The sequence below is a fragment of the Lathamus discolor genome, chromosome 5 (genome assembly GCF_037157495.1).
Source record: "Lathamus discolor isolate bLatDis1 chromosome 5, bLatDis1.hap1, whole genome shotgun sequence".
Classification (NCBI taxonomy): domain Eukaryota; kingdom Metazoa; phylum Chordata; class Aves; order Psittaciformes; family Psittacidae; genus Lathamus; species Lathamus discolor.
In genome coordinates, this window is record NC_088888.1 from 34,120,029 (window position 1) to 34,135,567 (window position 15,539).

Genomic DNA, 15,539 nt, shown 5'->3' on the forward strand with positions numbered 1-15,539 from the left:
GCATGAGTAAGGGATTGAGTCATTCCTAAAGGTGAGGTCTGCTTTCCATTTGCCCTGTCTGAGGATTCATTGAACCCTGACTAGGTCATTTTGCTCCAGAAAAGGACGAGCAGCTTCTGTGGTCTTCAGTTACAAGAAGATGAACACTAACACTCTGAATTAGACTCTAGTTGCAGTTGTCTCTGGTTTTATACCTGCTTTCAGATAAATTCAGTCAAATTCCCTCTGATTTACACCCTACTTAACTAGATCACAATTTGTCCCACTGAAGCTAGGTGTCCGCCCTACAGATCAAAGACAAAGTTTTGATGATTCCTTCTGCAAAATTCACTCCTATTTGTACTCTCACATGCTTTCATCTCTCTTGTGTTTAAGGGCTGTGGTTGATACAGAAGCATTTATATTCTGTGAATCATTCTAGCAATGTTGCTTTTAAAATATGATAATATTTTCTTTTGAAATGCACTGGGAAAATCAATTAAAAATATCTTACATTTTTCTTGAGTTCCTTGCTTTAATTGAAGTGCCTCCTTTTTTTTTTTTTTCCCCCAGTCTTGCTTTTCTGACTAAACACGTTAGGACTTCTGAGGAAAGAGGTATGTGCACACGAATGCGTTGTAATGGAACAGGCAGCTTTTCCTAGAGTTAAAGCGATGTAACATTTTCCATTCTAAACCTCTGTGTTTTCTGTGGTCTCTGAAATATAAATGATTCAGGATGAAATCTGCCGGATTGGGACTTTGTCCAAATGTGAATATTTTGGACAGATTTGAACAAAACTGGTTCAGCCAGTTCAGAATATCATGAGAGTGAAAAAAAAACCCACAACTTTTCTTGAACTAAATAGGATTTTACAGCCTTTTTTGAGCATTTCTGTAACTTTATCAGCAGAAGACTGAAAAATGAACTCTGACATGGAAGTAGCCTTCCTTGAAGTAGACATGTATTTGCTTGTTCAAGAAGAAATTAGTTTTGATTTGACTGAGGTATAAACCTTTGAAAACTGCGATTGAGCATGTGCAGTGGATGATTTTGGTAAGCTTGTGAAGTGTGCAGCTACAGAAGGATTTTCTGTACATGCATGGCTGACTAATTTTGCTGGAAAGGGAAAAATCTATCTAAGCACATTGCTAAAATCAGTGAAAATACCTGCAGGGCTGCGGGGACGCCGTTGGAAACTGTCCCAAGATCTTTTAGACTATGAAAAGAGCAAGAAAAGATTCTGTACGTTTTGTAAGGAGTTTGAAGAGTAAGTGGCCAGCAGATTTTGCAAAGTTGAATGGGATTATGTTTCCAGAACTGAGTGCTTGGCACGCATACATTTTCTGTGCGGAAGCATGTTGTGCAGAACACCCTCTTTCTCAGCAGATCTGCCCAGTGAAGGAATCCCCCAGCAGCTGGAGAGCTGCTTCTTCATCTCATGTCTAGCTGATTGTAGAGCTTAAATGGCAGGAGTTTATGAGGATATTCACAAGATTGGGCTGCTGAGAGTACTCTGAATTCTACAGAAAACCTTGCTAATTAAAACTTAGCCTTTGGGGTGGAGTGTGTGTGCACATGTGTGTGTGCCTTTTTAGACCCAGGCACAATCAGGAACTGTTCTCATTTGCATCAAACACACTTCGGATTAATCAAAAACTCTAATTGAGAACATGTGCATGTCTCCTGCAGCCCACACTCTCCAGTGTACCTCACTTCAATAGGTGCCAGCTATTTGACTACAACAGTTGTGTTTTGCACAAAGTGGGTGTCTCTCTCCAACTCCCTTCAAAACCAAGAATCATAATGCTGAGTTTACTGAAAAAGTCATTTGCTCTGAAGAAAGAGTCCAGAGGAGATGAAGTCCATGAAGATAACTGGACAGCTGGAGCACCTCTCCTATGAAGACAAGTTGAGAGTTGGAGTTGTTCGGCCTGGAGAAGACAAGGCTCCGAGGAGACCTTAGAGCAGCTCCCAGTACTTAGAGGAGGTCTCCAAGAAATCCACAGAGGGAGTTTTTACAAGGGCATGGAATGATAGGACAGACAGGAATGGCTTTAAGCTGGAAGAGGATAGATTTAGATTAGACATCAGGAAGAAACATTTTACTGTGAGGGTGATGAGACACCCGTACAGATTGCCCAGACAAGCTGTGGCTGCCCCATGCCTGGCAGTGCTCAAAGCCAGGCTGGACAGGGCTTTGAGCAATCTGGTCTAGTGGGAGGTGTCCCTGCGTGGGGCAGGGAGGGATTGGAACTTTAAGGTCCCTTCCAATCTAAACCATTCAATGATTCTATGATCTCTTTATTTTACACTCCCTGGATGAATACTTATCTGTGATTTCTTCCTTTGTCTTTTCATCCATCCTATCTCTCCATCAGGGCTCTGGCAGGTGAGGAGGTAAACAGTTATTCACTGAAATCTTTGCATGCCAGACAACTTCTGCGCAGTCAATGCCAACACTGACAGGAATCACCTTCTTGACAAGACTGTCAGAGGAGTGACTGCGCTGGTGAGCAGGTGAGCTTTTCACTGCCATTTCTTTTGGCTGCTGGATCTTTTCCTGTTCTTGCAACAGAATTTCTGCCAGAACCTTGACACATCCTGGCACAGCTTGGGGAGAAGACTTTTATAGAGGCTCTGTAGCTCTGGGCTGGCAAAGGTCTAACATCAGTATAGACAGAAGGAGGACAGAAATGCGGGGAACAGTCAGAATAGGTTGCAGTAAATCAGCTTATTGATAAATATGGTGAGATGACAGAAAAACTTTAAAAAAACGTAATATTCTGGTTTGAGTGGATACCATGGCTCCGAAATAGAGGTGCTTTTTAGTTGTTAGGGAATGTCTCTTCCCTTCTTAGTTTTGTGTCTCATTTCTCGATGTCTCACAGTAGGATGGGATAGAAGCAAATGCCAAACAACAAGAAACTCAGTGGTGTGGAAAAGGAGTAGCATGAGCTGTGCACACCCTAGTCAGTGAACCACAGTGAGAGCCAGCCGCAGTGTGGCATTTGTCCTGGGGCAATTAAGGGTGGAACTGGGTAAGCAGAAAGAAAGGTAATTTTAACAGGCAATGACCCCGTATAGCAGAGCAGCCTCTAAGAGTGGAGCCCCATAAGGGTCAACCTCCTGTGAAAATCCAGGCAGAGACCCCAGGAGTGTAGGGCGAGCGGATGTGTCACCTCAGTGAGTAGGTGGGGTTGTCAGGACCTTGATGTCTCCCCTAAGCCAACGGAAGAATCTCTTAGATAACATCAGGCAGAGGCTTATCAAATGATGTGCAGATACCTGTCACACAGATGACACTGGACATCATCCAACACGACTTTCTCACCTTTGAGGTTTGATGAAGACCTGCCTCAAGTGACTTCAAGGACAGCACCTTCATAGAGCATGTTCGCTGTTCCCTGCTGTTCGCACGGAAAGACAGACAGACGACTTGTGGTGGCCAGTCTGGAGTTTCTGAGAACTGGGAGTCTCTGTATAATCAGCCAATACGGTTGGGAGTGGGGCAACCCAAAAGAGGAACGACGCACACATCAGTGGTGCACGACGGTGCTCAGACACTGCACTGGATGTGTGTGCAGCCACCAGCGAGCCGGGACCACCCAAGTCAGGGGTCCCGCTGCCCGCGCTGCCCGTGCCGCCGCTCCGCAGGGAGCTGGCACCCAGACCCACGGGGCGCGGGTACTGGCCCTCCGCCGCTTTCGGCCGGCGGCAGGCGGGTCAGCCCGGGCCCAGAGCGCACGGCTCTGAAGGCACCCCGCGGCGAGCGCGGCCCGGCCGCTCCCGGCCCGCCCGGGAAAGGCACAGCCGGGATAGGGACAGGGGTTCAGCCGCGCCGCCTCGCAGAGGGGGAGCGTTACCCCCGCTGCCGCCAGGCCGTTGGCCCCCCAGGCAGCCGCTGAGGAGAGGGGCCGGAGGGTGCAGCAGCGCCGGGCTCGGTGCGTGCGGCCGCGGGGGGCGCCCAGCCCCCGGCCCGTGAGCGAGGAGGCGGCGGCCCGGCGTGCTGCAACCATGGCGACGCCGGTAGCCCCGGCCCGCCCCCCGCGGGGCCGGGCGGGCTCGGGATTGGTCGGGGGGCGGGCGTTCGCCCTCTGCCCCCTGACCCTGCGCGGCGGCAGCGGCGGCAGGAGTGGAGGCTGCTGCTGGCCGTTTCCTGGTGGCCTGGCGGCGGCGCGGGAGGGAGGATGCGGCGCAGGTCTCGGCTGCTGCTCTGCTTTGCCTTCCTCTGGGTGCTGGGCATCGCCTACTATATGTACTCGGGCGGCAGCGCCGCACTGGCTGGCGGCAGCGGCGGCGGGAGGAAGGTGAGAGCCCAGCCCGGAGCCTGGCGCGGGGCGGGTGGGGAAGGTGTGCCTGATCCGTGCCCCAGCGGCGGGGAGGCTCGGCTCGGCTCGGCTCGGCTCGGCTCGGCTCGGGCCGGGCCGGGCTGTGCTGGGAGCGGCGCTGCCCGTTCCTGCGGCAGGGGTATACCCTCATCCCCGCTGGTGGGGGGGCTCTGGCGTTCAGGCGGGGTGAAACTCCCGCCGGCTTCTCCTTGTCCCCAGCCCGCTTCCCGGAGGCAGATGGCTTCTTTGTGGACTTCAGACCGGTTTCAGCCTCGTCACCTCGATCCCTACCCAACTGCGACCGGCCACGTCCCGGGCCGGGGGAAGTTGGTGTGGGAGGGGAGAACTGGGCGGGCGGGGACCTGGGCTGCGCCTCGGGGATGGGGGGCCCGCTTCGGCTTGGCTCCGCTCTGCTCCCCTCCCAGCAGATAGCTTCTGCCCCTTTCTTCCTCCTTTCCCTTCCGCCGCCGCACCGGAGTCGTTTGGGATCGTGTTCCCACCTCGAGGACACGCGGGGGTCCGAGCTGGAAATTCGTTTTCCCGTGTTTCTTCCCTCTTGAATGCACAGTGGTTTTCTTGCTCCTTAGCGCTACGCCTAGAAGATAGCGTTTTCGGATCTGTTTTGCAATGTTTCAGGGAATAGCTGGATTTGTCACGTTTTGTGTCTGTGATGTGGAAGGTCTGTTTCTTCTTTTTTTTTTCTTTTTCTTTTTTTGTTTTAACGGCTCAGTTCCTAACGTTCAAGAAGTTGTCTGTTGACAGCACAGGACTAAGCTTTCCCTGTTCTGTCCATCAACTTATGAAGTAAATTTCTCCATGTGTTGTAGTAATTCATTGATCAGGAAGGTAACTGGGAGTTAAGTGCTTCATAGTTCGTGTTTGTGTCAGGGTTTTTATGGCATGATGTGTCAAGTGACAACTTTATCTGCTAACTGATTATGAGTAAGTGTGCTTTTTTTTTTCTTTCGGTGGGCTTTCCCTCCCCCCCCACCCCAAAAAAAAAGCAAGAGCTTTTTAGAAAATGTTTAAACCTTAGATTTTGGAACAGGAAAGGGGATAAAGCATCTCAGAATTGCATCTGTTTCAGAAAACCCCAGACAAACCCAGAAATGGGAAGACGGCAAGTGAGTGAAGTACATCGCAGCTAAGCAGGGTTATTTGCTAATTACATGGCAGTCTCCTGTTAAGTGAAAAGTAGCCTTTCTTAAATGTAGCAGTGTGTAAGGAGAGGAATCTTTTCACGCTGCTTTGCTGCAGTTTGGTTCATCAGTGCATGTATCTCCAGCAAGATTCTGCTGATGACTGGTTCCCGTGGCAGCTTGTGAAAGCAAATACTTGCGTGATTACTTACATGAGCAAGGGTCTGGAGAATGAGTTGCTGCTCGTTGATAATTGGCTCTCTGTTCTGATGTGCCCCGTTTTATCTTTTCCCTGTAGCTTAGGAATGTATTCAACAGCAGCTTTTGACATAATATATTAAAGTAAGTGTTAAGTGTGTATTGCTAAATACAAGCTCTTGGTCCTTCAAAGTAGATACAGGAGCAGAAATAGATCAAGCATGTGGTAAAAAGTAAAGCAGTAGCCTAAAACCTTTCTCGAAGAACCACCAGAGTGTATTTAGAAAGGAAAAACAGTCTTGGGCTGCTGCTGATGTGTGGTGGGATAAAGAAAAGCTATCAAGGCAAATATATCTGCCGATAGGGAAATACATTTTTAACTCTTATGTTGTGCTTCATTTGGAGTTTCCAGACAGATTTGCAACTCTGCTCAATTCATTTTTACTGCTGGGGAAACTGCAATGTTGGGGATAGTGATTTGCCCAAGGTCACCTAGAAGACTAGGTGAGAATAAAATAGAAACCATTTTTTCTGGGTATGAGGCTGGTACGTAATCTACTGGAACCTGCTGCTGTTTATTATTGATATTAGCTGGAGTTTTTATTATGGTTCTAAGATATACTGACACGTGCTTCAGTAGTATGATTTGTTATAATTCTGTGCAAAATTCAGTAAACCTTGCTGGTCTGCGTAATTGGGGGAGTTTAGGAAAGGTAATTTAAAGAAAATGAGACATTTGATAGGCCTGAACTGAAACGCAGTGCTAGGACTGAAAATGTGAAAGTTTAAAGTTAAACTGTGGTAAGGAAGAAAGTAGGTACTGTGACCACAAGAAACAAGTGGGGAAATTAACAATTATATGTGCATTGGTGATTTAGGATTCTATTTTCTGTCAGTGAAGTGTAAAATTTAATCCTGCGCCTCAGCATAGGTCAACAAATGTAAGTAGAGGAAGATGCGTGTAATGTAATGGCTTTTGAATCTCAATAAAAGGCTTATTAACTTAGTGTCAGACCCTGGTATAAAGCAAAAACACAAACTGTCTTAAACTTGGGAACAGAAACCCTCCTGTAGTAAATTTCTTTGTGTGTATGACTTCATGTAGTCCTTATTACTTGCCCACTATTTCAGTATAATGGAAGCAGAGTTTGTACAGAAGAGCATCACTTTTAGTAAATTGAAGTTCCTGCCGTGTTCAGACTATAAAATTACAAAAGCCGGGAGGGGATAGTTCTCCAATTGTGTAAGCAATTTGCATGTTAATTACAGACCTGGTTATACAAACAGAATGTTTTTTTCCACGAGGGTGATTCTTCTTCTGTACACAGAGCTAGTGTGTTATTCAGACATCCTGGATGTGTTTAGTACAGCAGCCAGTCCTGCTATATGATGTGCGCCACCAATTCACTTTCTCTTCAGTGGAGTTGAAGGTGTTTGCCCTTTGCCAGCATTCATTGCACCTGAGTAAAAGAAGAGTGATTATTATTATTTTTTTCCCCCTTGCTTTTGTTATTAGAGTAGTGTCTGTGTACATCTAAGCTTGTACTTGTTTTGGTTCTATGTTTACAACTTTCTAATGAGATCTATGGAGCTATTTGGATGCTGCAGTGTGTGGTACAGCCTTGCCCAGTCTTTTGGCCCCTGGCAACAGCAGTGGAATCCACAGCCTTGCGTGCAGTGCTCTGGCCTGGTAGGAGCTGAGCCGGCAAGAAAGTGTTTAAAGCGCACAGAGTAGAAGTCTCATTGGTAAATGTGTGAATAGTAATAACAAAAACATTAGGAAGATGCAGTGTTTCTCACTCAGGACCTAGGCATAAAACTGTAGTAGAAAGAAGTGGTGTCTTCCATGTCTGGAATTTTGGGTGTGACAACCTTTTTCTTTTTTGCCTTTTTAAAAAAATAAATATTTCTTGAAAAGAAGAAAAGGGTAGAGTCGAAGCCTTTAATTCAAAATGTGCTTGGAGGGGGAAGAAGTGTCTCTTTTTGCTTTCTTCTCACCTTTAGTTAATGTCCAATTAAAATGATTGTAAGCGTATGAGAACTATGTTCAGTTCAGTCCTTTTCTAGCCACTGGGTTATAGATTGGAAAGAGCGAGTCCGATTCACTTGTGTAAAGGTTAGAGAAACAATTTGCAAAAGAGAGGCAGTAGAAAGTTACAAGCCCTACAGTTGCAAGAATGTAAGAAAATGTGGGCTACTTTTATGTTCACTTAATGTGTTTTATATTAAAAAAGGCTTTGGAATGGAGACTGGAACTTCCCTTCTTTTTGTGACTGAAGTTCATAACCCACAGCAAAAGTGGTTTATGCTCTGTGTTCCAGGCTTGTACAATGTGGAGCAGCTGGTGAAAAATGGGTAGAAAGTTACTCATACCCTCCCAAGCCAAAGTCATTGTGATGTGATCCCCTCTGAAGAGTGTGGATTTGAATTTGAGTCTTCGTCACACAGGTTTTGAGTTCTTTAACCACCAAGTTCTTGCTCAGTAGAGTGACTGGATTGGAAAAAACCCAAACCCAACAAACTCAACCCCAAAAAACAGCCAAAACCTCCAGCTGTTTCCAAAAGAACTTGCTCTTCTAGGCAGTGAGAGAGTAGCCCCTTGTAATTGAGCCCGTCAGGCAAGACAGAGGAATGTCTACATCTTGTTGAAAGCACCCAGTGCTTCACTGCTGCCAAGAGTGAAATCCTACTAGGCATACCCTACCCCGGAGGAGACCTGTAGGCAGCAAGGGCATTTACTGTTAAAAGCTAAGGCATCAAGAGAGGCCTGCTAGGTTAAGCTACAGCTGAGCCAAGGTTTGGAGCGTTCTGGCTTTAGGTGCCAGAATGCTGGCAATCTTTTGTTGCCATGTGAAGAGTGTCAGTTGTTTTTATGTTGGACCTCTGTCCCTTCCCACCCTTTGCTGTGTAAAGGAGGAGGCTAAAAGCAATCTTTCAGTAACAAGAGAAGGGTAACTTTTGCCAGTGCTTCTTAAAATTAGAAACGTATTTCTTTTTCATCAACTCTCCCTTACCCCTCGCTCCCCCCCCCCCCCCCAAAAAAAAGACACCATCCCCCCCCGGCCCCCCCAAATCCAACAAAACCAAATCCTAAACCACCTTGAGCTAGAAGCTTGTTACTCTTGGCCCTCCAGATTTACGGGGTGTAATGGAATGGAGAAATCTGATTAACGGTTAGCTGAGCCACAAGGAGGCAGGCTTCTCCTGTAGAACTGGTTATTGCCCTGTGCATAGTGCTATTTTTCCTTTCGGTATTGTGGTTTTGTTTTGGTTTTGTTTGGGGTTTTTTGTTATTTTGGAGTAGGCTTTTGATAGGTGGTGTACCATGGAGCTAGCTGAGCTGAAAAAAAAAATCAGAAGTAAAAGGTGATACTTTGCCTTTAGTACATGACACATTGAAAGTGACTCCATGACTTTGTGGAAACGCTGGGACAAAGAAGCAAACTTTGTAAGTTCTTGTTCTACAAGGATAAAACTTTAGAATAACTCCTTCCAACATATGCAAAGCTTTCTTTTCCTGTTTATTGTCTCCTTTTGTCGGAACCCCTGAACTATTTCATTTACTGTTAAATGAGGCTCTTGTTGCCATTACGCATAATGATGTACATAGAAGAGTAAGAGTGCTATGTATGCTACAGATTTAGTATTCCTAACCTTCTTTCTGAAGGTTTAAGTAGAAGGAAAAGGGAAGTGTCTTTTAATTTCACGTGCGTTAGCCTGGTTTTGCCAGAGTATGAAACTGCATGTTGTAACTTCTTATGACTGTTTCTCTAAGGGTGCGGTAAGGCAGTAGAGCTTCTTTTTGGAAGGAGGTTAAAAGTAACCATTGCAATTCTGATTTTTCCCTTCATCTGAGGAAGGCATTGCCAGGTTTAACTGCTAAATCTTAAGCTTAGATTGCCACATAATTTTAATACTTAACTTCAGGCCCTTATATGATATGACATTGGATGCGATTTCTAATATCTTAGTCTTCAGACAAGTGGAAAAGTTAGCAAGGCTAAAATAGTCAGATTATCATGTATCCTTTTCTGTGGCATCTAGAAGGTGCAAGGAGATAGAAAAGAATGTCCCTCTATAACAGGTTACAGTTTCTGCTGATGTACGTTTTTCTTCTCTACAGTTCTACAATAAATGTGAAAGAAATGAGGTGCCCATGCATTTCAGTAATAAAGCTGTCCCTCTCACTAGGATGCAAATATGAGTCTCTGGAGTTTGTCGTATTTTTTTAATATAACATATGTCAGTTGACAAAGTGACTGTCTTGGCAATTCAGTCACTTGTTTTTGTGGATTACTTAATAAAATTTAACTTTGAGTGCAATGACAAGACAGTCAAATGCAAATTTTGGGTAGTCTCTTTAGGTCTGTGGTTGTATCGAGCTCTTCTCTTTTAATCTGCTATTTGGAATGCTTCACTGGGGCTTTTTTCCTGTTGATATGGAGGGGCAATGAGAAATCACTTCTTAGCTAGAAGAGTGTTGTGTTGTCCCCTGCAACCTGCCAGATTAGAAACTGATGACTGGCTTTGATATAGATGCTGTCGCTGTTGGGTTGCTGTTAGCCAGTTTGTTTCATAAACGTAGAAGTAGAGCAGGGCTGCGGTGGTGGCAGAAGGGGTTGGGGAAACAGGAATGAATTCTTCAGTAGTTTCATACAAAACATGGTCATTAACCAGCCTTTCACCTACTTTTTCCTTTTCATGTGGGCATTGTAGTAGCTTGCTGTACTTCTCTGTTGTTCCGTTGCTGCTGTGGTCTGCTGCTTACTGTGATCTCTGTGTACAAAGTTTATAAGCTTTAGTGATATCATTGGACAGACACAGTTTGAAAACGTACTGCACTGATGAAGTGTACCATGTACCTTACCTGTTCTGTCTTGTTGGTCTTGTGTTTTGAGACATATTGCAAATAAATGCCAGTCATTCTTTCCATGTGTTCTGGATCCTTCTAAAAATACATCATGAAAAGTGATGTAATAACCCTTTTTTCTAATTTAGAAAAGGCACAATATCAACTCATATGAAGTAAAAGACTATTAAAGATCTGCCTCAGTGGTGATAATGGAAAGGAAATTATCATCACTTGGTCTTTAGACACCCCCAAACCCCATTTAAACATATGTTAGAGAACTTTAATCTCTGTTTTCAAAATTACATGGTAATTCCACATTTTTTCCCTAGAAATCCTGATTATTTTTTCCGCTTTAGTCCCTTTGGTCCTTTTCTCTTTGGTTTACAATGTTATGTGTTATTGAAGTGCTTGTGTATAACTGGTACTGTTTTGTTAAGATGGTGGTAGATCAGATGAGATATGTGGTATTGTCTCCTAGAAAGCAACTCATAATGACACTCTGCTTTAGAATAGAAGAGGCACTTTTATATCGGTACTGGGTGTCACAAGAGAGTAACCCTTGTTGCAGGACTAGAAACTGTTTAAAAATAATTCCAGCAGACAGCCTAGGAAGTATTTTTGTTTGGCTTCTTGGTGACTACATTAAACTTATAAATAGTATAATATACAGTGGTTTTGGTTAAGTTAAATCTGTTTGAGAAGAAAGGATGAGGACACAGTTGATCCCGTGAAACTTGGGTGATGAATGTAAGCTGCTCAGAGGAAGTCAATGCAAAGGATAAATAAAACTTGTATTTTTGTTTAAGTTGATTTTGCCCACTTAAATCTTTTCTCAATAAAACTACTCATGAGAGCAGTTTAGCTATAGTGGTACAAATCAAGGGATAGCCAGGCATTGTACAAACAGTTTTTCACCTCCCTGGCCATTGATAACCTGTTACTAAATGTGATTTTTATTAGGGCTTGGTGGAAAAGCCGTGTATTGCTAATATATTGGCAGTGCCATATGTTTGCAATGCATTCGAATTCTAATAATGAATCTGCAGGAAGCAGTGAGACATTTGCATTTTTTTTTTTTTTGCAGGAATATAGGGCTGAATGTCATTGCCCGAATATATCGGGATAGTGTGGAAACAGAATATCAGCGTGGGTGTTACAGAAGGAAACACTAAGCAGGTTGTTTTTTTGCCATCATGTAATGCAAAGCAGTGGAATCTTTAGTTATATAAATTTTAAAGCCTGGGTTTGCTCTTCATGCTTTTTGTTTTTAAATTATTGCTCATCTTCTTTTCCCTTTCGTGTAAGCTTTCAGAGGAATAAGGGATGGCTCGAGGAGGGAAGATTGAAGAAAGTTGTATGCCCACATTAAAATGTTTGGTTTATGTGTTTGGGAATTTAAAGAGATAGCGTAAAATAGTAGAGAACACTAGATACTGAACCATTTTGTGTTCCCTCTGGGTCTGTAAGGTTTTTCCACAGAAAGCTTCATGATAGACCTCACCTGCTAAGTGGAAGTGAAGATATTTAAGTATGTCATTGGTTTTTGTGCGTGTGCTGGATTTTTTTTTTCCCGGATTATTTGGAGAATTAATTATTTTATGAAACCTGTATGTTATTGGTGTATACCAAGTACTTCCTCACCTGTCATTCTGTAAGTGTTCATTTGCCAAGTAATCTTACCATGAATGAAGCAGTCCTAGACTATTTGTGTCCTGTGGCAATTGTTAATGATTGAGACAGTGGGGAAAAAAAGCCCTCAGCATCTGTTTTCTTTATGTAAACTGTGACTGATGTATCTCCTGTTGGACTGTAGTAGATTTTAAACTTCCAAACTTCTGTTGTGGCTCTAAGGTAGGCCTTTTTTTTTTTTTCCTTGGTGTGTATCAACTTGTGCGTTAAAGTTGTTTTTCTCCTGAGGGGGAAAAAAGGCAACTAGTTCATATGATAGCCTTCCAGTGTAGCCTGTGCAGATTACTATCAACACTTCATTTTTTTTTCACTGGTTGTCTTGACATCTAAACTGTTTATTTTCTGCACTATCCCTTTTTTGTACGCTGGTTTTGTTACTTGCCCAGGGTACCTTTATTGTCACTAAAACAAGTTAAAATATGTTAGTCCAAATAGCTCCACCACCTGTCAAAGCACGTCTCTGTAAGGGACTATCCAAGCAGATGTTAGTTTTGAGCTTCACTTACGGAATTCAAATGGGAAAGGCATGAGATAATAAAAGAACAGAAAGTCTGAATTTTTAGAGCATTCTGTATATCCCCCAAAACTGCTACATAGTGCATATCAGATGCAATAATTTGGATTTGTCTTCTTTATAACTATGCTCTCTTATGGAAGTTGTAAAATTGTTGTAAAACCTGGATGCTTTTTTAAAGAAAGCAAAGAATACTAGAGATTCTGCTGAGTTCAAGCAGTAGAGAAATGCAATAGGCTGTCCTGAGTAATGGATCTGTTTGAAACAAAAAGACTTTATACAAGGAAAGATTATACAAAGAATTGGCCCTGAGCTAATGCTATTGTGTACAAATTCTCAAAGAGCTATGACTTAATGAGTAGAAAATGTTTTCTCCTTGTATACAGTTCCAAATATTTAGCCACCCTGGAAATAATCAACACAGCCAGAATTAGTTTTGGTTACTAAAATAAATTTACTCTAACTGGCCTGTTGGTTTAAGGATGGTCAATAAATATATCGGTGTATATATGGATATATGTTTTAGTGAGATGAAACACTGAGGTTTGTAGATAGCTTGGCTTTTCTTTTTCTTTCTTGCTTCTCTTAAATGAAATGGAAAACTCTGTTCACTCAAGTGCACTTAGGCTTTCTTAAGACCTTGGTAAGGAAAAAGAGAATTTCCTTCTTTCTTATTTTGGTAGCAAGCTGCTGCTGACTAATCGTGGGGCAGCCTGAATACTTGCAGGTCATTGTCCAACTGTTTGGAAATGTCCCCATCACAAAACCACTACTGTGGTAGGTGGACCTGCCACACTGGGTGTGTGTGTGTGTGTGTGTGTGTGTGTGTGTGTGTTATTGAATTGAAGTATATATCTGCTGGAGAGTTTTGCAAAATAAGGTTTGCATATGTTGTCCGGACAGTGTAGTAAGCTCTTGTTATGGGTGGTGGCGCATCATCTGGTACAGGGGAATGCACAAGTCCTCCTGGTTACCATAATAGATCATCCATCAACAGCAACCTTGCTCATTTGCTTCTGTGTTATCTATTTGGAGCAAATAAGGGGTGTTCTTTAATTCTCTGACTTGTGGTCTCACAGCACAATTTGCTGCTTTGCCAGCAGCCCCTGACATGAGGATGTGCTTTGTCCTTTATCCTTAACAAAAGGTGAACTGACTGTTCCACCATGTGGAATTGTTATTACCCATATATACTATATTAGTGAATATTTTTCAAGTTTTAATTAAGGAAATGCCCCTCTCTGTTCTCCTGACAGAACATCTAGCTTTTCTGATGGTGAGCAGTAGTTGTAGCAAGTGCCATAGGAGCCTGTGAGAGAGCTGGAGCTTTATTACTTGATGCACCTTTAAGAGCCATTCTTAGTACCTCTTAGATTGGTAGATGTCTATTAAAAGCAGTGCCTCCACCCCACTTGTGAAGCCGTGTGCTTTCTGTTAAGCACATTTTAAGACCTTGCAGGTCTTCATAGTTATATAAAAAGGCATTTGGAGTCAGAAAGAAGTATTTAAACTAAAAGTAGTGGATAGTGGCCTAGCAAATAGCAGCACTTCTTTGCATCCTTAGGTTTCATATTTAAAGTACAAGTAAGTATGGAAAGTTAAGGTGCAGTTGTTCAGTTATTCCCAATACTTTCTGAATATTCTTTAGCAAAAATAAGCAAAAGATTGATCTTGATGTTCACTCTGGCCTAGACCTAAAATACCTGGGTTCATGCAAAGCAAAAGCTATTTGCTTAAAAAATCCATTTCAGTTACCTACTGAGGTATCTAATGCAGATCATAGTGATGTTCTAGGAAAAATACTTCTTGTATCCTGGGAACAATAGCTTGAAAATCAAGATGATAAAATTGGTCTGCAATCATTTAATGTTCTCTCACATGTGTGCTTGCAATCCTGAGAGCCAGAAGCTTAGGTGAAAACTGGTTTTATACACATAGATGGTCTCGGAGTGTGACTTTTTTAATGTGTTGTTTTTTGGTTTTAATTTTTCATCATTATTCCTTAATGGCTGCAGATGTTTTAAATTGGGCCATGGTTGTGTCTTTATTTAGTGGTGTGCCAAAGCAGCTGTGTGGTGGTTTTTGGGGTTTTGTGGGGTTTATTTTTAAGCATGTAGTAAATTTTTTGACCATTTCAACTAGTAAATTTGTTAGGTTGGCTGTGTATAGTTAATGATTTTCTTGATAAACTTGGCTGTTGTAAACACTGTCCAACAATATTAAAAAGTCTGGTGAAAAGATACCACCAGTTGTTCAGAACACTTTTGACTGTTGTTTGCATTACAGCACTGTTTATAGTCCTGGTTCTATTATGCAAAAGGTTGAATGGCCTTAACAGGCTATTTCTACACCATGAACTTGGAAAAGGACTTCTCCCTAGTAGGATTTATGTATCTGTGAACGTTAGCTGTGTTCTCATGGTGGAAATGCCCATGTGGTTCTCTCTTGGTGTGGCCTTTCACTCAAACCCAAACCTTTTTGTCTACGTGTAACTCAACAAGCTGTATTAGATAATTACTGATTTTTAATCCATAAAAGCCAATTGAATGGACTTCAAGAAATGATAATGTCCCAAGTTATACATCCTAGGGAAAAGATAACTCAAGCTTTTCAGCCTTCAGCACTGAAGTGTAATGGGACCTCATGGTGCTAAGCTTAATAGAATGTGGGTCTGGATCTGATATGGTAGTCAAGCTGTGTAGTGAACCACAGCTAGTGTCTAATCTTAGTGTGGTTGATACTGACCACTTCTAAATCCTTCAGTTCACATATACTCAGTTTTGCTTAAGTTGTGATATTCTGATGCATATTTCAAAGAGCAGCTACAGTTCAGATGC

General features: G+C 42.9%; 1 protein-coding gene across 1 annotated transcript in view; it reads left to right on the forward strand.

Moving 5' to 3' along the window:
• The first annotated feature begins 4,093 nt into the window (after positions 1 to 4,093).
• Positions 4,094 to 15,539, forward strand: part of GALNT2 (polypeptide N-acetylgalactosaminyltransferase 2) — a 100,648-nt gene continuing 89,202 nt past the window's right edge. The window contains exon 1 of the mRNA XM_065680310.1: positions 4,094 to 4,289. Within this exon, the coding sequence (XP_065536382.1) occupies positions 4,170 to 4,289 (120 nt within the window). The 5' untranslated portion in view covers positions 4,094 to 4,169. The remainder of the gene's footprint in view (positions 4,290 to 15,539) is intronic.